This window comes from Equus asinus, chromosome 5, assembly GCF_041296235.1.
Source record: "Equus asinus isolate D_3611 breed Donkey chromosome 5, EquAss-T2T_v2, whole genome shotgun sequence".
Lineage (NCBI taxonomy): Eukaryota > Metazoa > Chordata > Mammalia > Perissodactyla > Equidae > Equus > Equus asinus.
Genome location: NC_091794.1, coordinates 60,794,013 through 60,819,782, shown reverse-complemented (window position 1 = coordinate 60,819,782; position 25,770 = coordinate 60,794,013). Strand labels below are relative to the sequence as shown.

The window sequence follows — 25,770 nt, the reverse complement described above, 5'->3', positions numbered from 1 at the left end:
GTGACTTTACAATCAGCAAGTTCACCACAGGAATTAATACTGTACGCGTATGCCTTTGTTAATGACATTTGTCTATTTGTAGTATATTTATGATTGGTTCTTCTCACTACAGGCTCCATGAAGATAGGCATTGTGTCAGTTTTCCTGGTTCCTGGTGCCCAATAAATGACAAAGTTATAAATAGAGGAATGAGTAAATGAATGAGTTATACTCTACATTGTCTTGGGGGTGGTGGGAAAAATAGCTGGAGAAAAGTACCCTGGGTGCATTGCAGATTCTGCTGTGCATGGAGGAATAAAAAGCTTACTTGCCCATTCTAAGCATGACATAAACAGCACAAATTTTGAAGGAAAAGATAGAATTCGCCTTATAAAAAGAAAATATAAACAACAAAAATGAAATCAAATAAAGCTCCTTATATTTCAAAGCATTGTAAACAATAGAAAGGTAAATGACAAGATGGGAAATATCTTCACAACTGGAATGATAGCCTTAATATATTAAAAACCTTTTACACTGTAGAAGTAAAGACAAATATCTTAGTAGAAAAATGGACACAGGACACTCATTTTGAAAAGATGTTTGCTCTTGCAAAGAATTTCCCTTTGTAATGAAAATATAATCTTAAGAGAAGATGAGCAAAGATGTAAAAAAAAAGTAAAAGCATCTGAATGGCCTTTGATGTTTTCCATCTGTTAGTAAAATCAATTTTCAACTAACCAATGGGTGAGCTATTCTTTGATTTCTTTTTTTTTATTGTTATCTGGGATTCAAAGGCACATTAATGTGTTTCATTTATCACCAGCAATAGTAGAGAAAATTGGAGTTGGGCTGAAATAATGATTTCAGAATAACTTCATTCATTCATGAACAGACATTTACAGTATGCCTACTGTGTGCAAGGCAGTGTGTTAGGTGGTGGAGTTACCATGGAGGACAAAACAGACACATTCCTGCCCTCATGGAGCATATAAATCATAGTGAGAGTGGGGGGAAACAGATGTTAATTTGTAAAAACTCACAAAAAATATGTGTTTACAACTTTGATGAGCACTCTGAAGTAAAAGTACACGTTGCCATGAGGCGGGGCAAGAGGCAGCTGACTCAGGTTGCAGAGTCGGGAAGGCTCTAGGAGAGGATGTGTGGGCTGAGGCCTGAGGCACACCAGTTAGGAGTGTGGGTGGGAGAGTGGGCCTGGGAAGGCCAGCGTTCCAGCTAAACGGAACTGCAGGAAGAAAGGCCCGAGGCAAGCGGGAGCTTGATGCTTTACAGGAAGTGTGAGGAGGCAAATGTGGCTGAAGTGGGTGGGCTGAGGGAGCAGGGGGCGTGGAATAAGGCTGAGAAGGAGAGGAAGGCCATAGCTAAGACTTTTGTCTTTATTCTAAGAGCAATGAGAAGTCATTTAAGGGTTTTAAGCAGGATTATTCAACTATTCACAATGTTTCATATTATAAATTAGCTAGAATGTTGATGTGTGTTAATTAGGATAAAAAAATTTAGGTGATGATTTAGATTAAGATTATAATTTAGGAAGCTTGTTTGAAGATTCTCCTAGAGAAGCCTAGGGCAATCAGATGCAAGATTCTTAGGATAAGTTGGGTTTATGTAAACACTTGGTGCAATGGTATAAAAATTTTATTCGGAAAACAACTATTCTTGATCTATCTCTGTAATTATTTATTTATTTTGAGGAAGATTAGACCTGAGCTAACATCTGCCGCCAATCCTCCTCTTTTTGCTGAGGAAGACTGGCCGCGCCGGCCACGCTGGGAGGCTCCCTGTCCCTCCGGGGAAGGGCAGCGCCCAGGGGAGCCTCCGTGCCAGAGTCCCCTGCTCGCGGGCGGCAGCTCGCAGAGGCAGCCCCTCCTCGCTCTCCGGGGGCGAGAATCTTAGCGACCTCCAGGCGCCCCAGTCCTCACTTGCTGTCCTCCTCCAGAGGGTCTTGGCCCGTCGCGAGGAGGCTGCGAGGCCCCGATCCTCCTCGCCTCGGGGGATCCGGGCAGGCCCCCGCCACCGAACCCCAGCGGCCGGCCCGCTCCGCCCCGCTTTGCGAGGCGGCAGACCTGCGTCCCTTCTCGCTTGCATTATGCGGGCTACGCGGGGACGGCGCTACCGCGCGGCCTGCCGGGGGGGGGGGGGGGGGGGGGGGGGCGCTCAGGCCGGACCTCTGCTTTCCAGCCGGCGGCGGCAGCGGCTCCCGGGCAAGGAGCGTGACGACGACCAGGGTCAGTGTCGTATTGTCCCGGGAGCCCGCGCGGGAGGAGGAACCAGCGTCCGCTCGAGCTCGGCCGTGGACGCGCCCCTCGCCTCGCCCTCGCTTCGCTGGGCCGCCCGGGGCTGCGTGCGCGCCGTCCGCCGCCGAGGCTCCCTGGCCTCTGACAGCTCGCCCGGAGACCCGGGGCCTGGAGTCCCGGCTGCGGGGGCGGGGCGAGCGCGGGGGCGGGGCGAGCGCGAGCCGGGCCGAGGAGCGGGCGCGCGGGCGACGCCGAGCCGAGTCAAGCCGAGCGGAGCGCGAGCTGCCGGGAGAGGCACGCAGAGCCGCCGGCCGCCTGCGGCTCCGCGCCCGTCGTGATGCGTCGCCGGGCTCCGCGGACCCCCGCCTCTGCCCAGGCTCCCGCAAAACTTTTTTTCTCAGGGGACTGCCGTCTGAAGCGATCGGCTGGCTCGCGGCTCCGCGCTCCCTTACAGCGGCGGCCGAGGGGACTCGCCTCGCTCACCGCCGGCTCTCGCGCCCCGCGCCGCCTCACCTGCTGACCGCTCCGCGAGCGGCGAGGGGCCCGCGGAGGGGCCGTGCGCGCGCCGGCGCCCCTGGACTCTCCCGCCCGCCGCGGCAGAGCCTCCCGGCGCAACTTTCGCTTGATTGCCGCCGCCGCCTCACAAAGGGGCGCAGGAAGGGGAGGCGGAACGGGCGGCGGGCGCGGGCCTTGGGCCGCGAGGCCGGGAGACAAAAGGGAGGCCGCTTCTGCTCTCCGGGCCGCGCCGAGCCGTCGGCGTCCGCCCCTCGCCCGGCTCCGCAGCCTCCTGCTGCCCGTCCCGCGGGCCGTCCCCCCGCGCTCCGGACCGGCGAGCCTTTGGGGCGCGCGCGTGCTGGTGGTCGGGCTCTAGCGAGGATACAATGACTTTGCTGTCTCTGCTGGGTCGCCTCATGCGCTACTTCTTGCTGAGACCCGAGACGCTCTTCTTGCTGTGCATCAGCTTGGCTCTGTGGAGTTACTTCTTCCACACGGACGAGGTGAAGACCATCGTCAAGTCCAGCCGGGACGCCGTGAAGATGGTCAAGGGCAAGGTGGCCGAGATGGTGCAGAACGAGCGGCTCGGGGGGCTGGACGTGCTGGAGGCGGAGTTCTCCAAGACCTGGGAGTTCAAGAGCCACAACGTGGCGGTGTATTCCATCCAGGGCCGGAGAGACCACATGGAGGACCGCTTCGAAGTTCTCACGGACCTGGCCAACAAGTCGCACCCGTCCATCTTCGGGATCTTCGACGGGCACGGGGGCGAGGTAGGAGTTCTCCGGGGCTTTGTTTGACAGGGTGTGCTTGTGTGAGTGTGTGTGTGTGTGTGTGTGTACACCAGGACGTTGCCTGCGCCGCGGGGTAGGACCTGGGTGCGAGGGGCGTGGTGATGACCTGGTGCCGGCTGGACAAGGCCGCTCGTTCAAATGCGGCTCAAGTTGCCCAAAACACGGCTGGATCCCGTTTGCGGGAGGGAGGGCCGTCCACAGCCGGGTTCGTGCCTCGTGACTTGTGAGGTTCCCCAGGGCCGGAGCCCAGCGGTGTCCGTGCGGGCTTCGCGGGAAGAGTGAGTGGTTTCTGGGGTGGCCTTTGGCCCGGGACCTCAGAGCTTCGGTTCTGAGGTTTGGGCTGAGCTGCGCACAAAGACTGAAGAAAGTGTCTGTGATGCTTCGTTGGGGAAAGGGACAGAATCTTCAGAGGCGAGTCAGGGTGGGTGAAGGAGCTGGGACTCCGTGCCGTGCCTGCTCCCCGAGGAGGCGCCCGAGGGGCGTCTCTGCGCTGCTTCCCGGCTCCATTAACTTGGCGGGTGCAGTGCGGCCAGGTGACAGCCGGCCGCCCGCGTTGGCTGGATCGGGGAGAGGGACCGAGCTGCCTCCGGCCTTTGCAGGGGTGGCGGCGGTCGGATCTCACCCCCACGCCCTGGCCGGCGTGAGCACGAAGAGGTGTCCTTGCTGCTAAACCCCTTTATTTGGGGGTTGTCTCGGAGCCAGAGGCGAAGGTAGAGGCCGAGTCAGGTCTCTCTCCCGCATTTCTGTGGCGCCCTGGTTGTGCGCGGGGCTCGGATTTCCTGGAGGTCGAGGCGGGGCTTGGCTCTGGTCCTGGGGCATGGGCTCAGGCGGGGTGAGTGGCACAGGTGGCCGCAGCGCGGCGCTCCACAGAGCCCCAGGCCGGCCCCATCTCTCTCAGTTTGGCAGTTTGTGACAGTTTATTGCTGAATCCTTTTTTTTTTGTTTTTCTGCAGCATAATTTCTTACTCATGTTCGCCCTCCTTCGCCATTTCCCCCTCCCCCACACCCCCATGCTCCCATCCAACTTTTCCCCCACTTCTCTTCTTTGCCCTTCTGGCGTCTGGATGGGTGGTAGGGCATGTCACTCCTTTTCAAGGGCTTGCTTGTTCTTCAGTCTTTGTTTTGGGTGGACGTTGAGAAAGCTTTCAATTGGTTAGCTTATCTGCATCTTCGATGCAAAATGACTTCACCCATTGCTCTGCTCCTCTTTCCAGGACAGTGTGTTTTCCTGCCTTGTAGAACCAGCTTTGCCAGAAGTGACAAACTTAGTTGGAAAGTGTATTTGGTAGAGCTGAAGTCAGTTTCTCCTGTTTCCGCCCGCCCCAGCCCTTTCTGTATTCTGGCTTTGCTACTCAGGGTTTCTTGCTGGTTGTGATTCGCAGCCTCTGGTGTAGTGTGAGCTTCCTTTCCTGTCACAGGAGGAGGAGGATGTGAACTTGATTGACAGACATGCTGTGTACTTGAGGAAGACACACCTTAATGATGAGGTCGCCAGTATAATGACTGATTTGTTTCCTTGGTTTGAGTTAGAATGTGCGTATTTTCATTTTATGTGCCTGGACTGTCGTAAACCATTCAGCAAAGCTTATATTTACTGTATACGTTTTACATTAAAGTTGTTGGCAGATGATAGTCTGCTTCTGGCCTTAGCACAGTTTTGTGTTTAATTGAAAGGTCTGGATATACTGTTAATGTTGTGGAACTTTGGGTTGTACTTGTTTGGCTGTGCTATATTGACATGTTTTGAGCCCGCACGTGTAAGTGAATGGGTATTTTAAGTTTTCCATTAAGTTGATATTCTAAAACCTGAAAGTTACAGACCCAAGCAGATTTCAGGTTGAAAAATTTCCAGTACTATTCTCCAGTAAATATACCATCCAGAAAAGGGACATGATAAATGCTCTTATTTAACCAGGAGTATTTTACATGTACAGGGCTTTTCATTAAGTTTTTAAATGCTAAACAAGAAGATGATGATTGTTAGCCAAACTATGAAATGCTTTCCGTTGTGCCTTACATTAGAAAGCCTGTTGTTTGCAAAATAATTAATATCATCAGTACCCTTAAGAATAAAGTAATTGTTCTATTTCTGACCTCCTGCAGTATGGAGCCAGTTCATTCATTTTGGCTTTGTTTTAGAGCAAAATAAGGAAAGTGCTGTAAAAAGGAGTGAGTTAGTTGCTATTGGGAATATGATAATAACAAAGAATATTAGGTGCTAATTTCTCTCCTGATTTTTCTTTTATTCAAAGAAAATCCCACCGTCAAATTCTTGCCTTTTGTGGTGTTCAGCTCCTTGAACAGTCACCAGAGGACTGTGCCACTGTTTGATTTTGGTGTAAATGATAGTTATCTCCTTTCAGAAAAGAGGAATCTTTTTCTGAACTATTATTTATGTATATGCTTCTGTTGAGTGGTACAGAAGACCACCGAGGTTAACTTATTTCTAATAATTCAAACTGCTGAGATAGGCTATAAAAAACCAGGGCCCGTCTATAGTGCTAGTGCTTTTTAGATCCAGAAGGGACCTAAGCCGCCTCATATATCCATTTCATCCCATGTTTTAGATGAGATGTTTGTTGATGGCTGGAGAAGTTGTGACCTTCCTAAGCCTACACAGCTAGTTCAAGGCCTTCAGTTTGGTGCCCTTCATATTAAACCACTGACAAGTTAGTTTGCATATTTATCTGGATAGATGGATAGCACACGAGGGATACAGAGATGAGTGAGCTATGATCCCCGTCCTCAGAACGTTTCAGTGTAGTGAGAGAGAGATTTGTGTACGAGCACTTAGTGCCATGGGGTGCTTGGGGTGTTAGGGGACCCTGAGGAGGGGCATTTCAATCAGGCTGGGAGGTGGAAGCCATGGGAAGACACTTGAAAGCAGTCATTTACTGCAAGCTCGAAAGGGGGCTTGGGCTTGAGATCTGGCTTTGAATCTCTGCTCTGCCTTATCCAGCTGTGGCCTCGGGTGGGTTGCTTGAGCAACTTTATTTGGGAGATTTTGATCTGAAACAAGGCTAATGATGCATGTACGGCACACCCTCATCAGTTGTATTGTACCCTCTCTAGAGAAGTTCCTAATGGAGAGAAGGATGTGGAGGAAGAAAGCTTGCAGACCAAGAAGCCTGCAGACCAAGAAGCCTGCAGTGTTAGGGCGATGATGTCCAAGGGAAGGAGACCTGCATGTGAAAGGGACAACTCTGGTCCCTAAAAAGGTGTAGGTTGGATAATTCATTGGGTGTTCCCCAAACTCTCTGTCTCTCTTTGGTCTAACTTGTGGTGAATTGACTATCAATCCAGGATACCTCGTATCCTAGCATTAGGCAAGCAGCGTTGTGGCTTCAGATGTGAATTTTCTGATTAGTGAGAAGGGATATTCTCTTTGATTAGTTAGTAAATTGGTATTCTCATTTGCATTTCAGTCCCTTCTAGTTGGGTTAGGATGAGTTAGTTCTCTTGAGTCTACTCAAGTGTGTATGTTTGATAAAGATATGTCTTTGGCCTTGTTATGCTGAGGACCAGATTCTGGATGCCTGTGACTTCTAGATGGGTGAGATCTTAAAGGGCCTTGTCTCGGTGGCCCTACAGGCCAGCTTCCTCACTTGATGGCCTTGGGCCCTTGAGACATTCTAACCACGATACTATGGGTGGATGGTCGACTGTGTGTGTGTGTGTGTGTGTGTCTAAGGCTATGGCAGTGCTTGTGTTGCGGTATAGCAAAAGATGAAGACAACAAAAAGGCAAAAAAGAACATGGCTCAAATTGTATCAACTGACGTGGGAAGGTTATCTTTAAAATTAAAAAATAATGTTTATGTAGGAAAATGATTTTTTTGTGCTTATCTGTAATTTTTATCTGCAAGCAAAAGATGGGTTTTTGTTTTTACTTTTTATGTTATCTAGAGGAAATATCACCAGTCCTTTGAGGTAACTTTGTGAATGCTTATAGTGGAAAGCTGCCCAGAAGAGCAGATTATTAGGTGCTCCATGTGCTTGTGGGCATTATGGTATGAAAGGTCACGTATCATTGTCTTGTACGGCTGAGACACAGCCTCGCCAGTGGTTAAGCTCAGAGTTCCACATTCACATCAGAGAGGAGCACCCATCAGATGCTTGTCAGGAGCTGCGGTCTTGAGGCTCAGCAGTTCTCCAAATCTCCGAAGAGAAAGTGCTTGTGGAGGGATGCCTGAAGGATGCACACAGTCTAGTGCTGTAGATCAGGGGCTCTTATCCTTTCTTGAGTCATGCTTCTCTGAGGATGTTATGAAACTACAAACGTATCCCTCCGAGAAATGGACTTGTGCATCAAGTTTTGTCTATAATTTCAAGGTAAGTGGATGCATGAAGCCTCTGGATTTTAGGTTAGTCTAGGTGGAATGAAATCTGTTTCTGATAAAGCTAGACCTGCAGGGGCTGTGTAGTGGACCCTTTCCTTGGGTGGGTTGCCTTCCTCTTCATCATTTGCGTTGATTTGACTTGTGTGCTGTCATGTGCCTGGGAGGGTCATTATGAGGGATGGTCTTTCGAAGCTGTGACAAGTCAGCTGCAAGGATGTCGTTGAGTATTTGATTTGTTACACGATGTAGTTTCCTCTTATGAAGACCAAGGGGGAGAGAGTTCTCTGATAGCTTTTATTTTTATCTTAAGATGCTGACTCGTGTAACTGATTGGATCGTCCTGTTTTTGTTGGCTGCTAGAATTCTTAGAGCCAAACCTCTGACCTTCCTGGAGCAAATGTGCAGAATTTTATAGAATACATTAATTTGGTGCATGAACCTACTCCCAGGACAGCCTCTCTTTCCTGCATTCAGCTTTCTTTTGTCCCATTTTTCTCTTTCTCCTCTTAGGTATGTCATTTTATCTTGTTGTGGTATATGTACTTATGTACGTTTCACTGGATCCTTTCTGAAGTTAGATATAGTTCTGAATAAATAAATAACGAGTGGCACAATGAGTGATCTGCTCTCAGGCGTTACAGCTGCTCTTAGTAAATGTTGGGTTCCCACACTACTGATGTACAAGAGGCCTGTGGATTTACTATGGACAAATGCCTTATGGTTTAAGAGAAAATTCACATTATTTTGGTTTAAAGTGGCACATTAAGATTTCTGCCAAAAGGCAAGGAGCACTTCCCCCTTAATAAGCCCCCTCCCCTTGCCCCCATCCTGTGTTTAGGTACCTTTTTGAGCTGACTGCTGACCTTGGTGCCTCTTCTGAACGGATTATTTAGATGTTCAGTTCAGTTAAACCAGCATTTTCTATATAGTCTGCCACGTGTGGAAAACTGTTAAACTCTCTCTGATGCCTGAAGATCAAGCAGTGCATTCTCTGCCCTCAGGGAGCATTCCATCTACTTGGAGAGATGAGCCCGCCCCACCCCCCCACCCCCCCTGTTTTTTTTGGTGAGGAAGATTAGCCCTGAGCTAACAGATTTGGACAATAGTGAGTTTGGCTAGAAATTTGTTTCCTTCCTCCCTTCTATTTAGATATTTTCTGGAATTCATAAAATGTTCATCGACCATTTCCTCCCCAATTTGTAAAACGTTATTTCTGTCATACCTTATCTAAATGGACTCATTTTAAAACAATGAAAAGATATGTTATATATAAGGTCTGATTTATTCAATGGAAAGGCATTTATTACTATGTTACTTTGTTACCGAGACTAATTTAGGTTTTGTTACAGGAGATAGCTTTTCCAAGACTAAAAAACAGTGCAATGTCTTCATTTCTCTTAAATCATTTCGTTTCCCTGACAGTCATTTTACAATAAAAAATATGTATATCATTCAGTCTCAGATGTAAGGGGTCCCTGGACTCTGTCCAGTTTAAATACTGGATAACTCATTAGGGACTCAGTTTTTTAAATAATATTTTTATTTTGATTGTTAATATTTCAAGCACTTGTTTTATTCTTAATTTCTACTTTGATTCTTAACCACTTCAGTAATGTATTTGTGGTTTAACTTTTGTTACCATTTTCCTAACCCTATTTAATTAGTATTAAAATAAGTCTGTAGCAAGTTAAACATTTAAAAATAAGCTGAAAATTATAAAAGTAATATGACTATGTGATAGTACAGGAAAGAAAAAAATTCACCCCAAATATTATCTTCACATCCACTGTGATGATTTTGGTGTATTACTTGCTTAAGTTTTTTTAGTATGCATTTTAAGTATAATTTTACATTGTTATAATGATGTACATATAGTTTTAAATTTTGGCTCTTTTCGCTTTGTGTAATTGTATAAACACATAGCCATTTTGCTCCATAATTCTTTACTGTGTTTCTAATGTATTCTTAGTTACGGACTAATATTTTGCTGGATGGATATTGGATAAATGTCTCAATTGCTTCCTTATTAGTGTACATTTAGGTTTCTCTAACTTTTCACCATTGTAAATAACATGGTACTAAGTATTTTTGTGCCTCTACTGTAGTTTGGATTATTTCTCCAGGGTAGATTTCCAGAAGTGGGATTTCTGGATTGGAGGAGAAGTAAAGAAACCACTATTACTGGTAATAATAATAATGGCTGACATTTATCGACTATGTATAAAATGCCAGGCAGTGTTTCCAAGTACTTGATATATATCACCTAATTTTCATTGTCGTAACAGCTTTTGAGGTAGGTGCCATGTTGTCCCCATTGTATCTCTGTAGAAATGAGGGCACTGAGAGGTGAAGTGATTTACCCAGGATCTCTCACAGCTCACAGGTGGTGAAAGGAGGCTTTGAAACTGGGATTCAGACTTGGAGCCGCCTGTCTCCAGAGCGTGTGCTATCAGTTTCTGGTTGAAGCTCTCAGATCTCATCGTCTGAGTCATGAAGCGTGCACGGCCTTGTTAGGTGCACGCTGCCTGGTCTTCTCATGTTGCTCAGTAGGACTGGGAGTTTCTTGTTTGATTCTGATGGTTGTGTCCCTGCGACATGTGGTGGTGGTCTTGAAAACTCTATGCTGGAAACCTTAGTCGGTGGATCTCGCAATTACTTAAGAAAGTCCTGCAGTTAAAAACATAGTGGGGTCAGAAGTCAGAGCAGACGGTGAGTCACATTCAAACAGCTGTTCTCACCCACTCCCCTTGTTCGCTGGCAGAATCTCCGTCCCGCTACAGAGAATCTCTAACATTTTTGCCTGTTGGCTCCTGAAAGGCTTGCATAGAACTTAGAGTGGCATTAACATAGCCATTCTCAATAAGCAATAGTGATTTATGTTTTATTTTACTTCTAAGTACCAAAGGCTTGACTTTAGGACAAGTATGTAGGGGTATGTATGTACTTGTATAATTTCTTTTATGCTGAAGCAGTTTTTTTTTTGAGGACCAAAATAATTTCCTAATATATAAATGATTGCCAGTTTTAAACAGCAAAATATTTTCTCATTCGTTTGTAATACTGAGTTGGTCTATTTAGTAGATGCTAGTCTTGTATTTCTATTCCAGAAGACTACTTATTACGTTATTCCCTCAATTAACCTAAGTCAAGTTCAAGCTTTGGTGATGGTTAGTTATAATATTTTTGTGTGTGTGTGAGGAAGATTGGCCCTGAGCTAACATCTGTGCCAGTCTGCCTCTATTTTGTATGTGGGATGCCACCACGGCATGGTTTGCTGAGCGGTGTGTAGGGCTGTGGCTGGGATCCAAACCCACAATCCACGGGCCACCGAAGTGGAGCACAAGAACTTAACCACTACACCACTGGGCTGGCCCCAGTTATAATCTGTTTTTCATATAAATCTTCAAAGGCAAAGTTTAAATAAACAAATAAAAAACAAATAAAGCCATCATTTAAAAAAATCATTAATGGCACATTGTACCTTTTATAGCTTCTTTTATAGTTATAGGCCCTCCTTTGAAAAATACAAAGCATTTTAAGTGAATAATCATAAAAGTCATAATACAGATATATTAATATCCTCTCAATAAAGTTGAAGTCTGTGCTGTAAAAAGCCTTGCTGTAAAAGTGAAGATTTACTTTCCATCTGAGCAACAAACCTATAAATCTTGACTCCTTGATCTCGCTGGAGAATTCTTTCTTTCTCTGTTTAGTGAGAAGTAGGGCCCAATTTAATGGAACCTTTGCTGCCTCCAACTTTTCTAGAATGAGGGAGGGCTTTGGTGGTTGAATTTGTTAAGAATGAGACTTCCTTTCCCCCATTCCTAAAAGACCTGGGAGTTCCCGTCTGCTGCCGGGCACGGGGCTCCGGAAGGTGAGTTTGGGGCCACTACGTATGATGGTGCAAGATGTGCATTGTACAGCGATACCAGAGAGAGTCTCCATTTCCTAACGTGTGCAGAAGAACTGTCTGCTCCCCAGGCTAGGCATCTCTGGGTCTGTAATCACTTGGAAAGGGTGCCTTAATGTAATGTGTACAAGCGGGAAAGGGACGATAGCAGTAGGCTGTATTTCTGAGACTCATGTTCTTTCCCATACCATCACTGCCCTCCTTGTCCTGCGCCTGTGTGAGCAGCTGACACATAATTTATGTCTTAGTTGCTGAACCGAAGACCAGTTATCCATTGCACATCATGTCGGCAAACCTTACGACTTCCCTGGAGAATGAACACTTATTTGCAGTTGCTTTTCAATGTTCATCTTCTACGTTTTGGTCATTATAAATGTGAGTGGGGATTTAGTGCCCTGGAGCCATAAATCTTAAATATTTCAAACTATTTTTAACAGGACAGTCTATAGTCAGCACTACTCTTGGACAGTAAAGTTTTTAATCTAAAAACGTTTAAAAAGGTGTATTCCCTTAGTTATGGAATTGCCATAGGGCGGAAACTGTTTGATTCTGATAAGTATATATACCATTTCTTTTTTAATCCAGTAAGTGCTTCCATTTCTCTTTTTAATTAAATAAATTACCTTTCAGTTAAATTAGTCACTGGACATTTTCTGGCTGAATAAGGCACTTCCTGACACTGTCAGGATTTGCCGGGAATTGAGACATAGTAGGAGTTTTGGTCATACTGTTTGCCTTTTTTGCTCCCTAGAGTAATGGGGTGGATTTGCCATAGGAAATGGTTTGCATAAGTATATATAATTGTCGTAGAGTTTGAGATTAAGAAGTTTTTGCTTTTATTTTGACACTTAGATGTTTTTCTACATTTCTGTTTAGAAAGAAGATAAATGTTCTCTTTAGATCAGCGTGGCAGGGATCTTGAATTGCCGTATGATCCAAGTATAGTGCCTAAGGCTTCACAGCTGCATGAATCTTCTGTTTCTACAGGCTTTCATCGAGGAGATTCCACGTTGTCCCTGGAGAATTTTTTCTCCATAGTCCTTTCTTTCAGGGAATTCATCTTTATGTGTGAACTAGGTCCCTTTGATTTAGGCCTATTTCTTAGTCTGGTCTCAATAGAGATAAATTAGGATTAGGTTGTTACTGTTTGTAAATTAGTAAGATTATAGTAATCAAAATCTCTTCCCTGCCTCCCCCCATATTAAATAAGGACATTCGATTTATGGGAGAAGCACTCATCTCAAAAAAAGGAGAGAGGGGGTAATTGCTACCAAAGACAGAATAGTTTCCAGATGATCAATAATAGCTCCTCTTTGTGAAGAGCTAGTTTGGCCGTAAAGGACAGATCCTCTTCCAGTTTTACAGATTGGTTGACTTTGTCTTTTCTGTCCGCTGTCAGAGGCTTCTTCTACAGGTGGAGTAATACTAGCTAGAAGACTAGATGGTGCTTTATTTGGAAGCTTTTGGGAGTAAGTGACAGAAAACTCAACAGAAGCAGCTTGAACACCGGGGGCATTTCTTATCTCACATAACAAAAGGTCTTGAAGTGGGAGTTTCCAAGGCTGGTTGGTCCAGCAGCTCAGTGACTTCAAGTCTTTATGTAACTACACATCCAGAGCCGTGAAAAAGAGACTGTACCCGTTCTGTGTTCTTAAAGCCTGAGGAAAACTTTCCAGAAACTACCCCTCCCATCTCCCAGGCCAGAATTGTGTCCATGCCTAAACCAGTGGCTTGGTCATGGAAATACCATCACTGTGATGAACTCTGACCCAACGTAATTCACCCTGGGCTGGGGAGGAGTCTAGCCTTCTCTGGAGGTCACGACAGCCCAGGAGCTAGCTAGGAAGATGAGGAATGGTTTTTGGGTGGGCCACACAGGTGGGAAGGGAGTTCAGAGAAGATGGCCTGGAACATTTCTTGTCTGCACATTAGCAACTCCGTTGAAGAATGTTGCTGTAAAGTATATACCACTGACATGGGGAAAAATTAGCTTAACAAGGTTGTAGAAAAGAGTAAACCATCTTATTTTTGGATTGGCTTAGAGATGACTTTGCCTAGGAGCTGAGATGTAAATTTGGTTTTTTAGGGTCCCAACAAGTTTTAAGAAGCTATTAGTAGGTAGTTTTCTCACTCAGGTTTTCTCTCAGTTCTGTGTAAACTAGCACGAGCAGGGGCCTGAGTGTTTGAGAACAACAGCGTGTGGTTTTTCTCTCTCTCTAAGTCAGTTTTCAGCACAGCTAATGCTACTGATGAATGTGGGAGTGTCATGGCAGTTCTTTTGTTGGCTATTCATTTTGATTTTACTATCTTCTTGTTTTAGACAATGAATTTGCTGGTCAAATTTAGAAGGAGTTTTATTTCTTAATGTTTACATATCATAAGTTTTTTTTTGAGGAAGATTCATCCTGACCTCACATCTGTTGCCAATCCTTCTCCTTTATTTTTTGCCCGAGGAAGATTAGCTCTGAGCTGACATCTGTGCCAGTCTTCCTCTACTTTGTATGTGGGATGTCTCCACTGCTTGGCTGATGAGTGGAGCAGGTCCACACCTGGGATCCGAATCCACGAACCCTGAGCCGCTGCAGCGGAGCGCACGGAGCTTTAAGCACTTGGCCACAGGGCCGGCCCCTGCGTATCTTAAGTTCTATTATTTTGTTTTAAAAGATTCAAATCTCCTCCAGGCCAAAGAGAAGAGATTCCTGGAAGGTTCAGAATTTTTGTACCCGTTTTGGAGGGGGACAGCCTGGCAGTGGTCTAGGCTACAGTGGGAGGGGGAGGATGTTACAGTCTTCGGATTTTTCTGTGGGCCAAGTGAACGCACTTGGAGTAGATTCTGCGTGTGAGGATGAAGTACTTGTCCTGCTGCTGGTGCTGTAAGTGGATGAAAATGAGGGCATCTTTTCATTATGTTTTCCTCACTCATTATTGGCAGACTATAACAGTGCTTACTGACTGAATTCCCATTTAGTTTTAGTAGCTTTTCTGGCGATTCAGTCTTTCTCTACTTTTTTTTTTTTTAAAGATATGCTATCATGTTGTGTACAAATAATGTGATTTTGTCTCCTCCTTTCTAAATAGTTAGACTTTTTGTTTTCTGCCTCACTTCATTAACTAGAACAGAACAGTGTTCTGAATTCTCATTGATAATGAGTGTTATCATGTTCCTGTATTTGAGATTAGTTAAAAAGCTTGACATGAGGGGACTATGAGGTGGCTTCAGTTTATGGATAATAGGGCTAAAGTTTCCTTGCTGATATAAGGAAAAATGGAAACCAGTGCTAAAGTAAGAGCCAAAGAAGAAAGGATATTCAAGATATAGTAATATAGAGAATTAATGATCACGAGGATGGACTAGAACATAATGGAGATGAGCGTGCATTGATCACGTGAAAGGAAGAACCAAATCTGTCTTGTCTTCTTTGGGAAAAAACTATCATCACTAGAGCCATCTCATGGAAATGTCCGGGAAGCATTTGTCTGAACTACAGGCAAAACATCTGACTCGACAGGATACGATTCTGCAGGCTGGGGAGGCTCTAGTGAGACACACACAGGAATCTGTCCCTCTGGCTCCAGAGCAGTGGGAGGTCTGGAGCCTTCTTGCTGGGCTCTTCTGCCGGTTTTGGTGAAGGTTGTCCTTGTGGATTTCCTGTGCATAAAATCCTTGCCCTAATTTCAACTACCTGTCCTGTAAGGAAACTGCAGCTGCTTCCAGGAGAGTCTCATACTGTGGGGTCGGGTCCTAGGTTGGTGTATAAAGGCAGAATCACATATGGCCACAATTTCCCTTGAAAGACCCCCCAAATCGCCCATAAAGAATCATGTATGGGATTTTGTGCCTCTTATTCTGTAGAGCAATATGTAGTTATAGATGTGTAGTATCTGAACTAAGGTATAGTACAGAATAAAGTATGTGCATGTAAAATACAGTTTTATAGTGTTTTAACTGATATAAGAGAGTATCTTGAGTTTGTGTAAACTTGTGAATGGTATCATTTCACTGTACCTTCTGTAAGATACTAGAATAAGAAATTGAAGAATATTTTGAAATTTTCACGTGGCGACAGGAACTCTTTTATGTTTTAAATAGAGCATATTATATATTTCTGTGTGTGATTACTTTGAGAAAATTTAGTTTCTTAAAGTTTTAAAGATAGAAAGGGTTTTTTGGAGTTAACATTTATTTATCCTGATTATTTTTAAAGTCAGTTTTAGAACGATAATTATAATGCCATATTGAATGCTTTATTTATTTATTTATTTTTAAAGATTGGCACCTGAGCTAACATTTATTGCCAATCTTCTTTTTTTGATTTCTTCTTCTCCCCAAAGCCCCCCAGTACATAGTTGTATATTCTAGTTGTCCAGGTCCTTCTGGTTGTGCTGTATGGGACTCCACCTCAGCATGGCCTGAGTGGTGCCATGTCCACACCCAGGATCCAAACCGGCCAAACCCTGGGCTGCTGAAGCAGAGCGTGTGAACTTAACCCCTCGGCCGAGGCTGGCCCCTGGATGCTTTGTTTTTAATCTAAGTGCTAGCCATATCTTTTTGACACTGGATGGGAACGTAGAGATGGGAATTCAGCCTGGTAATTATTTTCATAAATACGTAGGAAAAGTTCACAATTGCTGTTTTTTTCCTGCGTGTGGCTTGAGACCTGGGGGATTTTATCCTCCAGTCATTTCCAAAGAGAGACTAACTGGGGATTCTGACCTTTCCTGCTTGCCTGGCACCCCTCCTGAGCATCCAAAATGGGACCTTCAGGCCTAAACTGTTTGGTAAATGTCTGGTTCTGGTTTGTCTAAGAGTGAGACTCTTTGAGCAGCAAGGACTTCTCGGAGAGGAAGTTCGTCTTTGTAATGTCTGGGGGATCCACGCGGCTGCTGACGAAGAAATCACGCAGGTAAAGAACTGGGATCCTGACATTGGCCAGAGAAGCTCTCTACACCTTCCTTTTAGGGCCACGGGCCCTGCTCTGGTCTGCGGAGCCACAGGGAGATGGAACTTGTTTGTCCTCGGAGGATGATGTAGTGCAAACAGTTTTAGACATGAAAGAGTACAGGCAGGCATGTACTTTGGAAAGATTGCTTAAGAGGGCATTCTTTGATGAAGGGCACAGCTGGTTGTTTTTCTCTCAAAAATAGGATAGCAGTGGGAGTGCCCAACTGATGTCCCCACTTTACCAGAGAGAAGTCCTTGTCCCCAGCCTTGATGGTGACTTTATATTATGGGGATTTAGGACATCCACCTTCTTCATTTTTAAAAATTTAACTTTGGGGCCGGCCCAGTGGCGCAGCGGTTAAGTACGCACATTCCGCTTCGGCAGCCCAGGGTTCGCTGGTTCGGATCCCGGGTGTGGACATGGCACCACCTGGCAAGCCATGCTGTGGTAGGCGTCCCACATATAAAATAGAAGATGGGCACAGATGTTAGCTCAGGGCCAGTCTTCCTCAGCAAAAAGAGGAGGATTGGCGGCAGATGTTAGCTCAGGGCTAATCTTCCTCAAAAAGAAAAATTTAACTTTGCTTTATAATACGATACACAGTCCGCATTCAAATTTTGCCAATTTTCTCAACTTTGCTATTTTAAACACAGCTTTACTGAGGTATGATTGGCATAAAATAAACTGTACATGTTTAATATGTGCAGTTTGATCAGTTTTGTATATACCTGTAAAACCATCACCATCAAGATAACATATCCGTCACCCTCAAAAATTTCTTCATGCCCTTTTGTTTTTTGTTTTTTGCTGCCAATCCTCCTCTTTTTGCTGAAGAAGACTGGCCCTGAGCTAACGTCGTGCCCATCTTCCTCTGCTTTCTATGTGGGACGCCTACCACAGCATGGCTTGCCAAGCGGTGCCATGTCCGCACCTGGGATCCGAACTGGCAAACCCTGGGCCACCGAAGTGGAACGTGCGCACTTAACTGCTGCGCCACGGGAACAGCGCCCATCATGGCCCTTTGTGATACCTCTCTTATGTCCTTCTCCAGTCCCTCCCTCCATCCCCAGGCAACCATGAATCTGCTTTCTGTCACTGTAGATTTAGTTCACATTTTGTAAAATTTTATATAAATGGAAATATGCAGTATGTATGCCCTTTTTTCTGCATTTTTTTCCAACTCAGCATAATCATTTTGAAATTCATCTGTGTTGTTGGACCTATGAATAGTTCACTCGTTTTTATTGCTTAGTAGTCTAATGTATGGATATGCCAAAACTTGGTTATCCATTGACTTGTTATTGGACATTTGAGTTGCTTCCAGTGTTTGGCCGTACGAGTCTTTGTATGGACATATGCTTTCACTTCTCTTGGTAGATACCTAGGACTAGAGTGACTGGATCGTAGGGTAGGTGTATGTTAACTTTTAAAAAAACTGCTCAGCTGTTTTCCAAAGTGGTTGTATTATTTTACATTTCCATCAGCAGTGTTTGAGAGCTCTAATTGCTCCACATCCTGGCCAGTCTTTTTAATTTTAGCCATTCTAGTAGTTGTGAAGTGGTTTCTCAATGTGGTTTTAATTTGCATTTTCCTAATAACTAATAATGTTCAGTAGCTGTCTATGTACTTTTTGGAAAATGGCCTTCTTTTGAAAACATGAAAGAGGAATGTTGATCAAATCTTGGTTTTCTTGTAAACTCTGACATTTGTCCTTGCCTATATGATGTGAGTGAAAAAAAGAGGTGAGAAGGGCAGGCGTGACTAGACCTGGCCCTCTCTTACTGAAAGGAGATTCAGAAGTACAGCCTAGAAATAGGGTTGTCGAGAGGCTACACAAGGTAAGGAAATCAGATGAAACAAGGAGAGTGGAAGGGAAAGATTAGGGCCTGTGACCACTAAAGGAAGTTTGTAGTATCAGATTCTCTCATTTGCTTTTTTTTTTCTTTTTTTGGGGGGCAGTGAGGAAGATTCACCCTGAGTCAACATCTGTGCCCATCCGCTTCCATTTTATATGTGGGACACTGCCACAGCATGGCTTGATGAGTGGTGTGTAGGTCCTTGCCCTGGATCTGAACCTGCAAACCCTGGGCCACTAAATAACCACTGTGTCACTGGGCCGGCCTCTCATTTTCTTAAAACCACATGTTCTTTATTCCAGATTACAAATCTGAATGAGACTTCTACTAGGAAAGTGCCTTTGAAAGCATAGAGTATAGACACTGCTCCTGCTTTCTTCCTACTTCCTTATTTCTTCCTGCCGTCTGAGACTTCTTTGAACCTGGTTTTTTGAACGTCTCCAGGGGCCTCATAATTGTCATGTGTGATGACTTGTTTTCAAGCGCTCATCTTAGATTTTTCTGTGGGATGCGGCTTTCTTGACCTCCTCTCTCTTCTTGAGACTCATCTTCTTGGCCTTAGTGACACCACTAAATTTGGTTTTTGTTTTTTTTTTGCTGCTTCTCTGATTTGTTTGAGGATTTCACTTGTTTCATGAACCTGGGTTTCAGGGAGGGCCATACTCAGTGTGCTGGTCCCATTTTGTTTCTTTGCACTGGAATGTTTGCAGCTTGCGTGGATTCAGCCACGCTTGGTGAGCAGAGGGCTCCCCTTCCCATCTAGAACCCACATCTTTGTGTGCTGACTTTTAGTATTTTTTTTCTGGGTATCACCTTGGTAACAACTCATCGGAAACCACATTTGCCTCCTGTGTCCCTAGATGACTCCAGACTTGCCTCTTCCTCTCATGGTGCTGCCATTCTCTCAGGCTCCCACCCTTGAGTCTACCCTGTCATCCTTGCTTCTTCCCTCTGCCTTCAAGTCTGTGAGACTTTGTATTATACCTCTCATCTCCGTCTCCATCTTTACTGTCATGCCACCATCGTGCCAATTCTGGTTTTCATCACCTTCTGCTAGGATTGTGACAGTGGCTTCCTAACTGGTCACTTAGTCTCTGTCTCTCTCCTCTGCAGTCTGCTCACTGACGTCTCTGATCGATCGGTCTTGTCAGCTCACTGGGTTGTACATGGTTTGTTTTGAAAAGTCTATGATTTTTGCCAAACATGATTTATTTCTCTGAAATTTGTTTTTTGGGTTCTCCTAATGTCATCCCTGACTATTTTACGGTCTTATCTTCTGTCACTCACCTACACAAAACTCTGCGCTACAACAGAATTGGTCTCTTTATTATTCCCTGACTACCTGATGGATACACATGCCCACTGCTGCTACTCTGTGAAATCTGTTCCATTCTCTGAGAGATTTCTCATTCCTCCTCCCCATAGCTATGTCTTGGCCTTATTTCAAGGTTTTCCTGTTTCCAGTTCTTCCCTGAAGTCTTGCTTGGTCATGTCATCTTTAAGTAATCATTCTCTCCTTTGAATTTATGGTCTGTGACAGGCAGTTGAACATTTTGTGTTATTGTTCATTTTTCAGGAACTTTTCTTCTCTAACCAGAATTCAGTTTCCCTGAGTTCGAAGTCTCTAAGTCTCTGTGGTGTGCGTGCACTCTTCCAGATGCTTGAGTTCTAATCATAATGATGCCTTACAATAATTCTAGAAATAATGATGCCTGACAAAGGAAGAGGAAACACCGGGTTGTATGACTGCATTTGCTACCACTGATATCTGGTGGAAACCAAAAGATTCCACTCATTCTGACTGTTGAGTGCCTGCCATGTGCCAGTGCTCTCACGGGTTCCCTCATGCTGAATCCTAGTGGTCTTTTGAGGCAGCTGTTGTTATCCCCATTTTACAGTTGGTGAAAGTGAAGCTTACACCCGTGTATGCCCAGGGCTACGCAACTGCTTAGTGGCCGAGCTGGGATTAAAATATTTCCCGTGTCTGTCTGACTCCCAAACCTTGCTCTTCCCTGTACCGTAGTCTTTGCAGGCCTGGTTGGCGAGGCCTTCATATGGGGGTTATTCTGAGGTACTGTTAACACTCCGTTTCTAACACTTCAGATTATCTGTAGTAAATGTTTCAAGTACATGGGAATGGAATTAAGTTGAGGAGATAAAGCAATTCATTTACACCATTCACTCGTATTTACTGTTTTTCTCATTGACTCTCACGGTTTGTGCAATGTATAGTCCATTCAGAAGCCCTTTAAATAATGGCCAAGGAAAGTGCAGATTACGTATATAGGTTTCTGAAGGTTAGCCTACGCAAGTGGTTTTTGTCAGTTTGACAGGTAACTCGATTTCTGGTTGTAGGGCAGGAATTTTGAGAATTGAGGCTAGCTTCTCAGAGGAAGCTAGGCAACATTCTTAGGTTGAACTCAGTCTGCCCTTGAAAAGGTGGTTCAGTTATTTGATTAGGGGTGTATGGATTATAGGACGTTAGACATGCCTCAGTTTCCAAATGTAAGTACAAAAGAACGTGTCCTTGACTCACTTGAAAAAAAGTTCAATCTGTAGCTTCCCTCCCCAAAGCGTCATGTGAAATAAGATTATCTGTAGTATTTAGTGAGTATGAAAGAGTGAGGAAATATAAGTGAACAATTTCAGCTGCCTGGGGGCAGAAAAAATGATTCATATATTTGAGATCTGTACCCCAGCCTTCCTGGTTTGTACTCAGTCAAGAAGAGAGGCATCAAGTAGGTTTCACGACAGAACAGAAAACAGTTTATTGATGGTGTGGGAACACCTTAGAAAGGAATAGAAATCATCAACTTTAGCACCCACCAGGGTCTGTGTGTCAGCATGCCTGGACCAGTTCAGAACAATGGCCCCCACCAATGTCTCAGTCTCTGGAGAGGTCCCTCCTCTCACCAAGATGCCCCCAGAACCCACCGGACTGGAAGGACTCCAGTGCCTTTAAGGGAACTCCAGCCCACGAACCCAAGCAGAGTCTTTCCAGACTGCAGTGCCCTCACCTTCTCGCTCTGCCTCAATGGGCTCTAGATGCTCCAGCTGGAATCCAGAGAAGATTGGCATGCCTCTCCATTTCTACGCCAGACTGAAAGCTCCTGGAGGACGGAGACCACTTGGCCATTTTCAGCACTCAAATTTGACCCTCTCCGTCACCTGTCGCAGGAAATACAAGTGGCCACATATAGTCAAGACAATCTAGAAGAACAACAACCCCGGAGAGCTTCCACTACCAGATATGAAGCCTTAGTATAAAGCCACAGGCATCAGGGCAGCGTGCCGTCCTACTGCAAGGACAGCCACAAGGAGAAGTAAGAAGAAGAGAGAGTCCCCCTGAGACCCACAGACGTGAACATTTGTATGTGACAGAAGAGTCAGGCCGAGCATTGGGGAGAAGACAGTCTTCTCAGTCAATGGTCCAGGGGCACTGGCTATCCAGACGGGAAAGAATTCACCTTGACTCCTGCCTCACACCATAAACAAAGGTCAATTCCAGATGATTTTACATCCAAATGTGGATGTTTAAAACAATGACGTTTGTAGTAGATAATACAGGGGAATATTTTCATGACTTTGGGGCAAGCAAAGATTTCTTAGGCAGGTCAGAGGGTACACTAAACATAAACACAAAAATGTATAAATTGGACTTTATTATTAAGACCATCTCCTCGTCGAATGATATCTTCGAGAGAGTGAGAAGGCAAGAACAGAATGGGAATAAACACGTGCCATATTTTATCTGGAAAAGCCTCATATAAGATACGTAACTAACTCCCATAAATTATTAAGAAAACAGACAATCTGCCAGAAAAAATGGGCAAAAGCTTCAACTAGGCGTTTCACAAAGAAGAAAATTAAATGCCCAACAAGTATTTGAAAAGGTGCATAACATTGTTACTGGTCGGGAAAATGTAAATTAACACCAAGATGTGATACTAATGCACAATGACTAAAACAAAACCACTGAAAATATGGAGAGTCGGTGAGGATGGAGAGTAACTGGGCCCTCACAGACTGCTGAGGGTGTCAGCCACTTTCCAAAGCTCTTTTAAGATCTCCTGAAGATGGACCTTCACATACTCTAGGTCCCCAAAATTCCTCTCTTAGATAAACACCCAATAGAAATGCCTACATATGTTCCTCACTGCCAAAGAACATTATCACTTAGTTTACCTATTTCCAAGTCCTCAGGACCTAATTCTGTGTTTTTATTGTTTTCCTTCTGGTCTGGGGCTTTTATACATTGCTGGGTGGTAGAGGAGTGGTTTTTTCGCATGGTGGTAGAATTCGGTTGCAGTTACAGCCTGTCGCCACTAGATGGGGGTCTAGTGCCGCGCGTTCTGAGCTCTCTGCCTTCGGGCAAGATGGCGGCACCCAGTGCGGTTTGCTGGGGCGGGGGTGGGGGGGGTGGGGGCGGTTTCTCTTGCGCACCCATCCGGATTCGATCAGTTTTGTTCCCTGGTCTCCCGGGGCCCTGGGTTTATGGGGTCCCCGCACACGGAAGCTTTCCCCCCTCAGCGGGTTTCCACTGTACCGGTGGACGGGAGTCCTAGATGATCCCCCGTCATGCGTCCCCTCCCCCGCTCCTTCCCGGACCCGCGCAGCGATCCCGGTTTCTAGGGGAGGGAGCAAAGTTCTCTCCTACCCCATTCCAGCTCCTCCGGGGTGGGCAGCAGGGGCTCTGTCCTGTGTCTTTTGATACTGTAGGTCTCTGAGTCCTGGCATTAGGTTCATTAGCTGAAATTCAGGGGTCTTTTTTCAGTCCTATTTTGTACGTTGGAGGGGAGAGAGTCCCGGGTCAGCTCACCCCGCCATTTTGCTCAAATCCTACCTGAACAGACTATGTTGTTAACTAAACAAGCTTCCGGCTGACGCCCCCACTGATTCTGAGGGGGCTTCTTTCTCAAACTCTCAGAGCCACACTGGCGGGAATGAGACCGCTCCTTCTACTGACGGAGCTACGCTGACTCTTTCTGCCTCCAGCGTCCCTCATGGGTCGGACAAGTGGGCGGGCGGTTCGTGCCTTGACTTCCCTCCGGACCAGGAGGCTGACTGCGTTCTTCCTTCTCAGCATCACCACCAGGAGGAGAGGTCCGCCCTGAGCCAAGGCTCAGGGCGCGGCCCCGCACCTCTGAGACCTGACTGCCAGGCGTCCCCCACACAAGTGCCAGACCCGCCCTCCCCGAGGCCTGGCCCCCAGGGACCGGCCACCTACCCGTGTCTGCTCGCTCAGGGTTCCTCTGCAGGATGGCTAAGCCTGTCCCTAGCCCTGACCCCAACCCCTAATTAAGGATGGTGCATTGTGCTGCATGTTTTAGATATCTCACTCTGTCAATTATTTGGGACTAGGAGAGACTACTTCTCTTCCTATTATTTTTCTGTTTGTTCATTTGTTTTTCCAGCAAAATCTCTATAGAATAGTCAATACGCTTATGCAATGATGTTCCACCTCATATTGGTCAGAGACAGGCTGGGTCCAGCCATCTGTGCCTAGAATAGAGTCTGGGGCCTGATAAAGACGTGTGAATGAATGGGACCTAAAAGTGTGGGGGGAGCACACACACGGGCTCCCAATGCCCAGGAGGTTCCAGGCAGACACAGAGCAAGGTGAAACGCCACAAGAACAGGCCTGGCTTGTCTGAGGACTGCTGGGAATTCCGTGTCACTGAAGCCAAGTGAGCAAGGGAGAGACTCCTGGGGGACGAGAACACTTGTCAGCCATTGTGCAGCCTGGTTTGACTCTGGGCGAGATGAAGAGCCAGGGGAGGGCTGGAGCAAGGAGGGGCGCCATCCCACTTACTGTGGCCCTGGTGCTGTGAGGCAGGAGCAGGGGCCAAGTCAGAAGCAGGGCCAGCCAGGAGGCCACAGGAGTGACATGGGGAGCTCAGGCCGGGGTGTGAGCGGTGCAGAAGGCGACACGTGCTCAGGGCTGAGATGTGCATTTGCAGGGAGAACCAGGGCTGGCTCCGCAGGCATGTGACTGTGCTGTCATACGAGGCCCCTCGCTCAGGAGAGCCCCGTGCTTGCTCTCATGCTCTCCTGCTGCCATCCTGAGGTGCCGTCCCCCAGCTCTATCGTGTTATGATTGACGTGTAACATTGGGTGAGGTTAAGGACTGCGAGGCCATATTTTGACACACGCACATTTTGTGAAATGAATTGGACAGTAAGCATTGTGAACACCTCCCTCCCCTCCCATATTTACCTTTGTGTGCGTGTGTGGTGGGAACATTTCAGATCCGCTGTCTTATCAACATTCTAGTGTATCATAGAGTATTGATAACTGCAGTGATCATTCTGTCGAGTCGATCCCACAATTTATTCATCTTCTAAAGGAAAGTGTGTACCCTGTGTCCTACATCCCCCCACTGCCCCCACCTCCCAGCCCCCAGCAGACGCCATGCTGTTCTGTTTCCATGAGCTTGGCTTTTTTAGAGTCCACACTTAAAGAAAATGTAAGGTAAGAAAAATCCACATACTCACGTTTCAAGTCCTCTCCGTAACGGGACTTTGGCTGACTTCTCAGGGGCTCTGATTAGGGGCATGCTGCTCCCCAGGCACTGGGAGACTGGAAGGAGAATTCCTCCTCACAGTCAAAGGACCACTTTGGCCACTTTCTCACTCACCTCGTGGTTGTACATCTGGAAGTAAGCCGATTAAGTGTTTCTTCTCAGGAATATCTATCAGCCTCTTGTACATTTTGTCAGGATTAATTTCTGTGACGGTAGAGAATGTAACCTGTGTGTCCGTGCACTGAGGACATGTAGACTGCAGGGCAGCGCGAAGTGCTCCCAGCACAGGGAGTGAGTCCCCTGCCCACCTCTCCGCACACTGAGTGACAGCAACACAGACCATCCTGGATGCATAAGACGTCTCGTCGCGACTGAGTGATGGCACTCACATCAACCCACACCTGCTACTACAGCTTTTATCGTATCTTTCTGACATTTTAGAAAACAATGGCCCTTTGATAATCAATGGGAATCACCCTTTCAAAGAGCCAGTGATGCCATGAACTTTAATGAGTGACATCCTTGTCCTGTTCCATCAGTTTGTTCCCTGTGATTAGTTTGGGTAATCAGACACTGAGTCACACTTTTTACTGAATAAAATGTGTGCAAGCAAGAAAATTGGTTGTTTGTTCTAAAAGTAGCATTTGTGAACATATTGAAAAACCAGTAGCCAGCCCGG

General features: G+C 45.8%; 1 protein-coding gene across 7 annotated transcripts in view; it reads left to right on the top strand.

Moving 5' to 3' along the window:
- The first annotated feature begins 395 nt into the window (after window positions 1–395).
- Window positions 396–25,770, top strand: part of LOC139045273 (protein phosphatase 1L-like) — a 231,728-nt gene continuing 206,353 nt past the window's right edge. For 2 of the 7 annotated variants that reach the window (XM_070509633.1, XM_070509635.1), the window contains exon 1: window positions 403–3,499. In XM_070509633.1, coding sequence (XP_070365734.1) covers window positions 3,116–3,499 — 384 coding nt within the window. In that variant the 5' untranslated portion in view covers window positions 403–3,115. Of the gene's footprint in view, window positions 3,500–25,770 lie in introns of all 7 variants that reach the window. The other 5 variants (XM_070509634.1, XM_070509632.1, XR_011503319.1 and 2 more) reach the window with 5 other exon arrangements.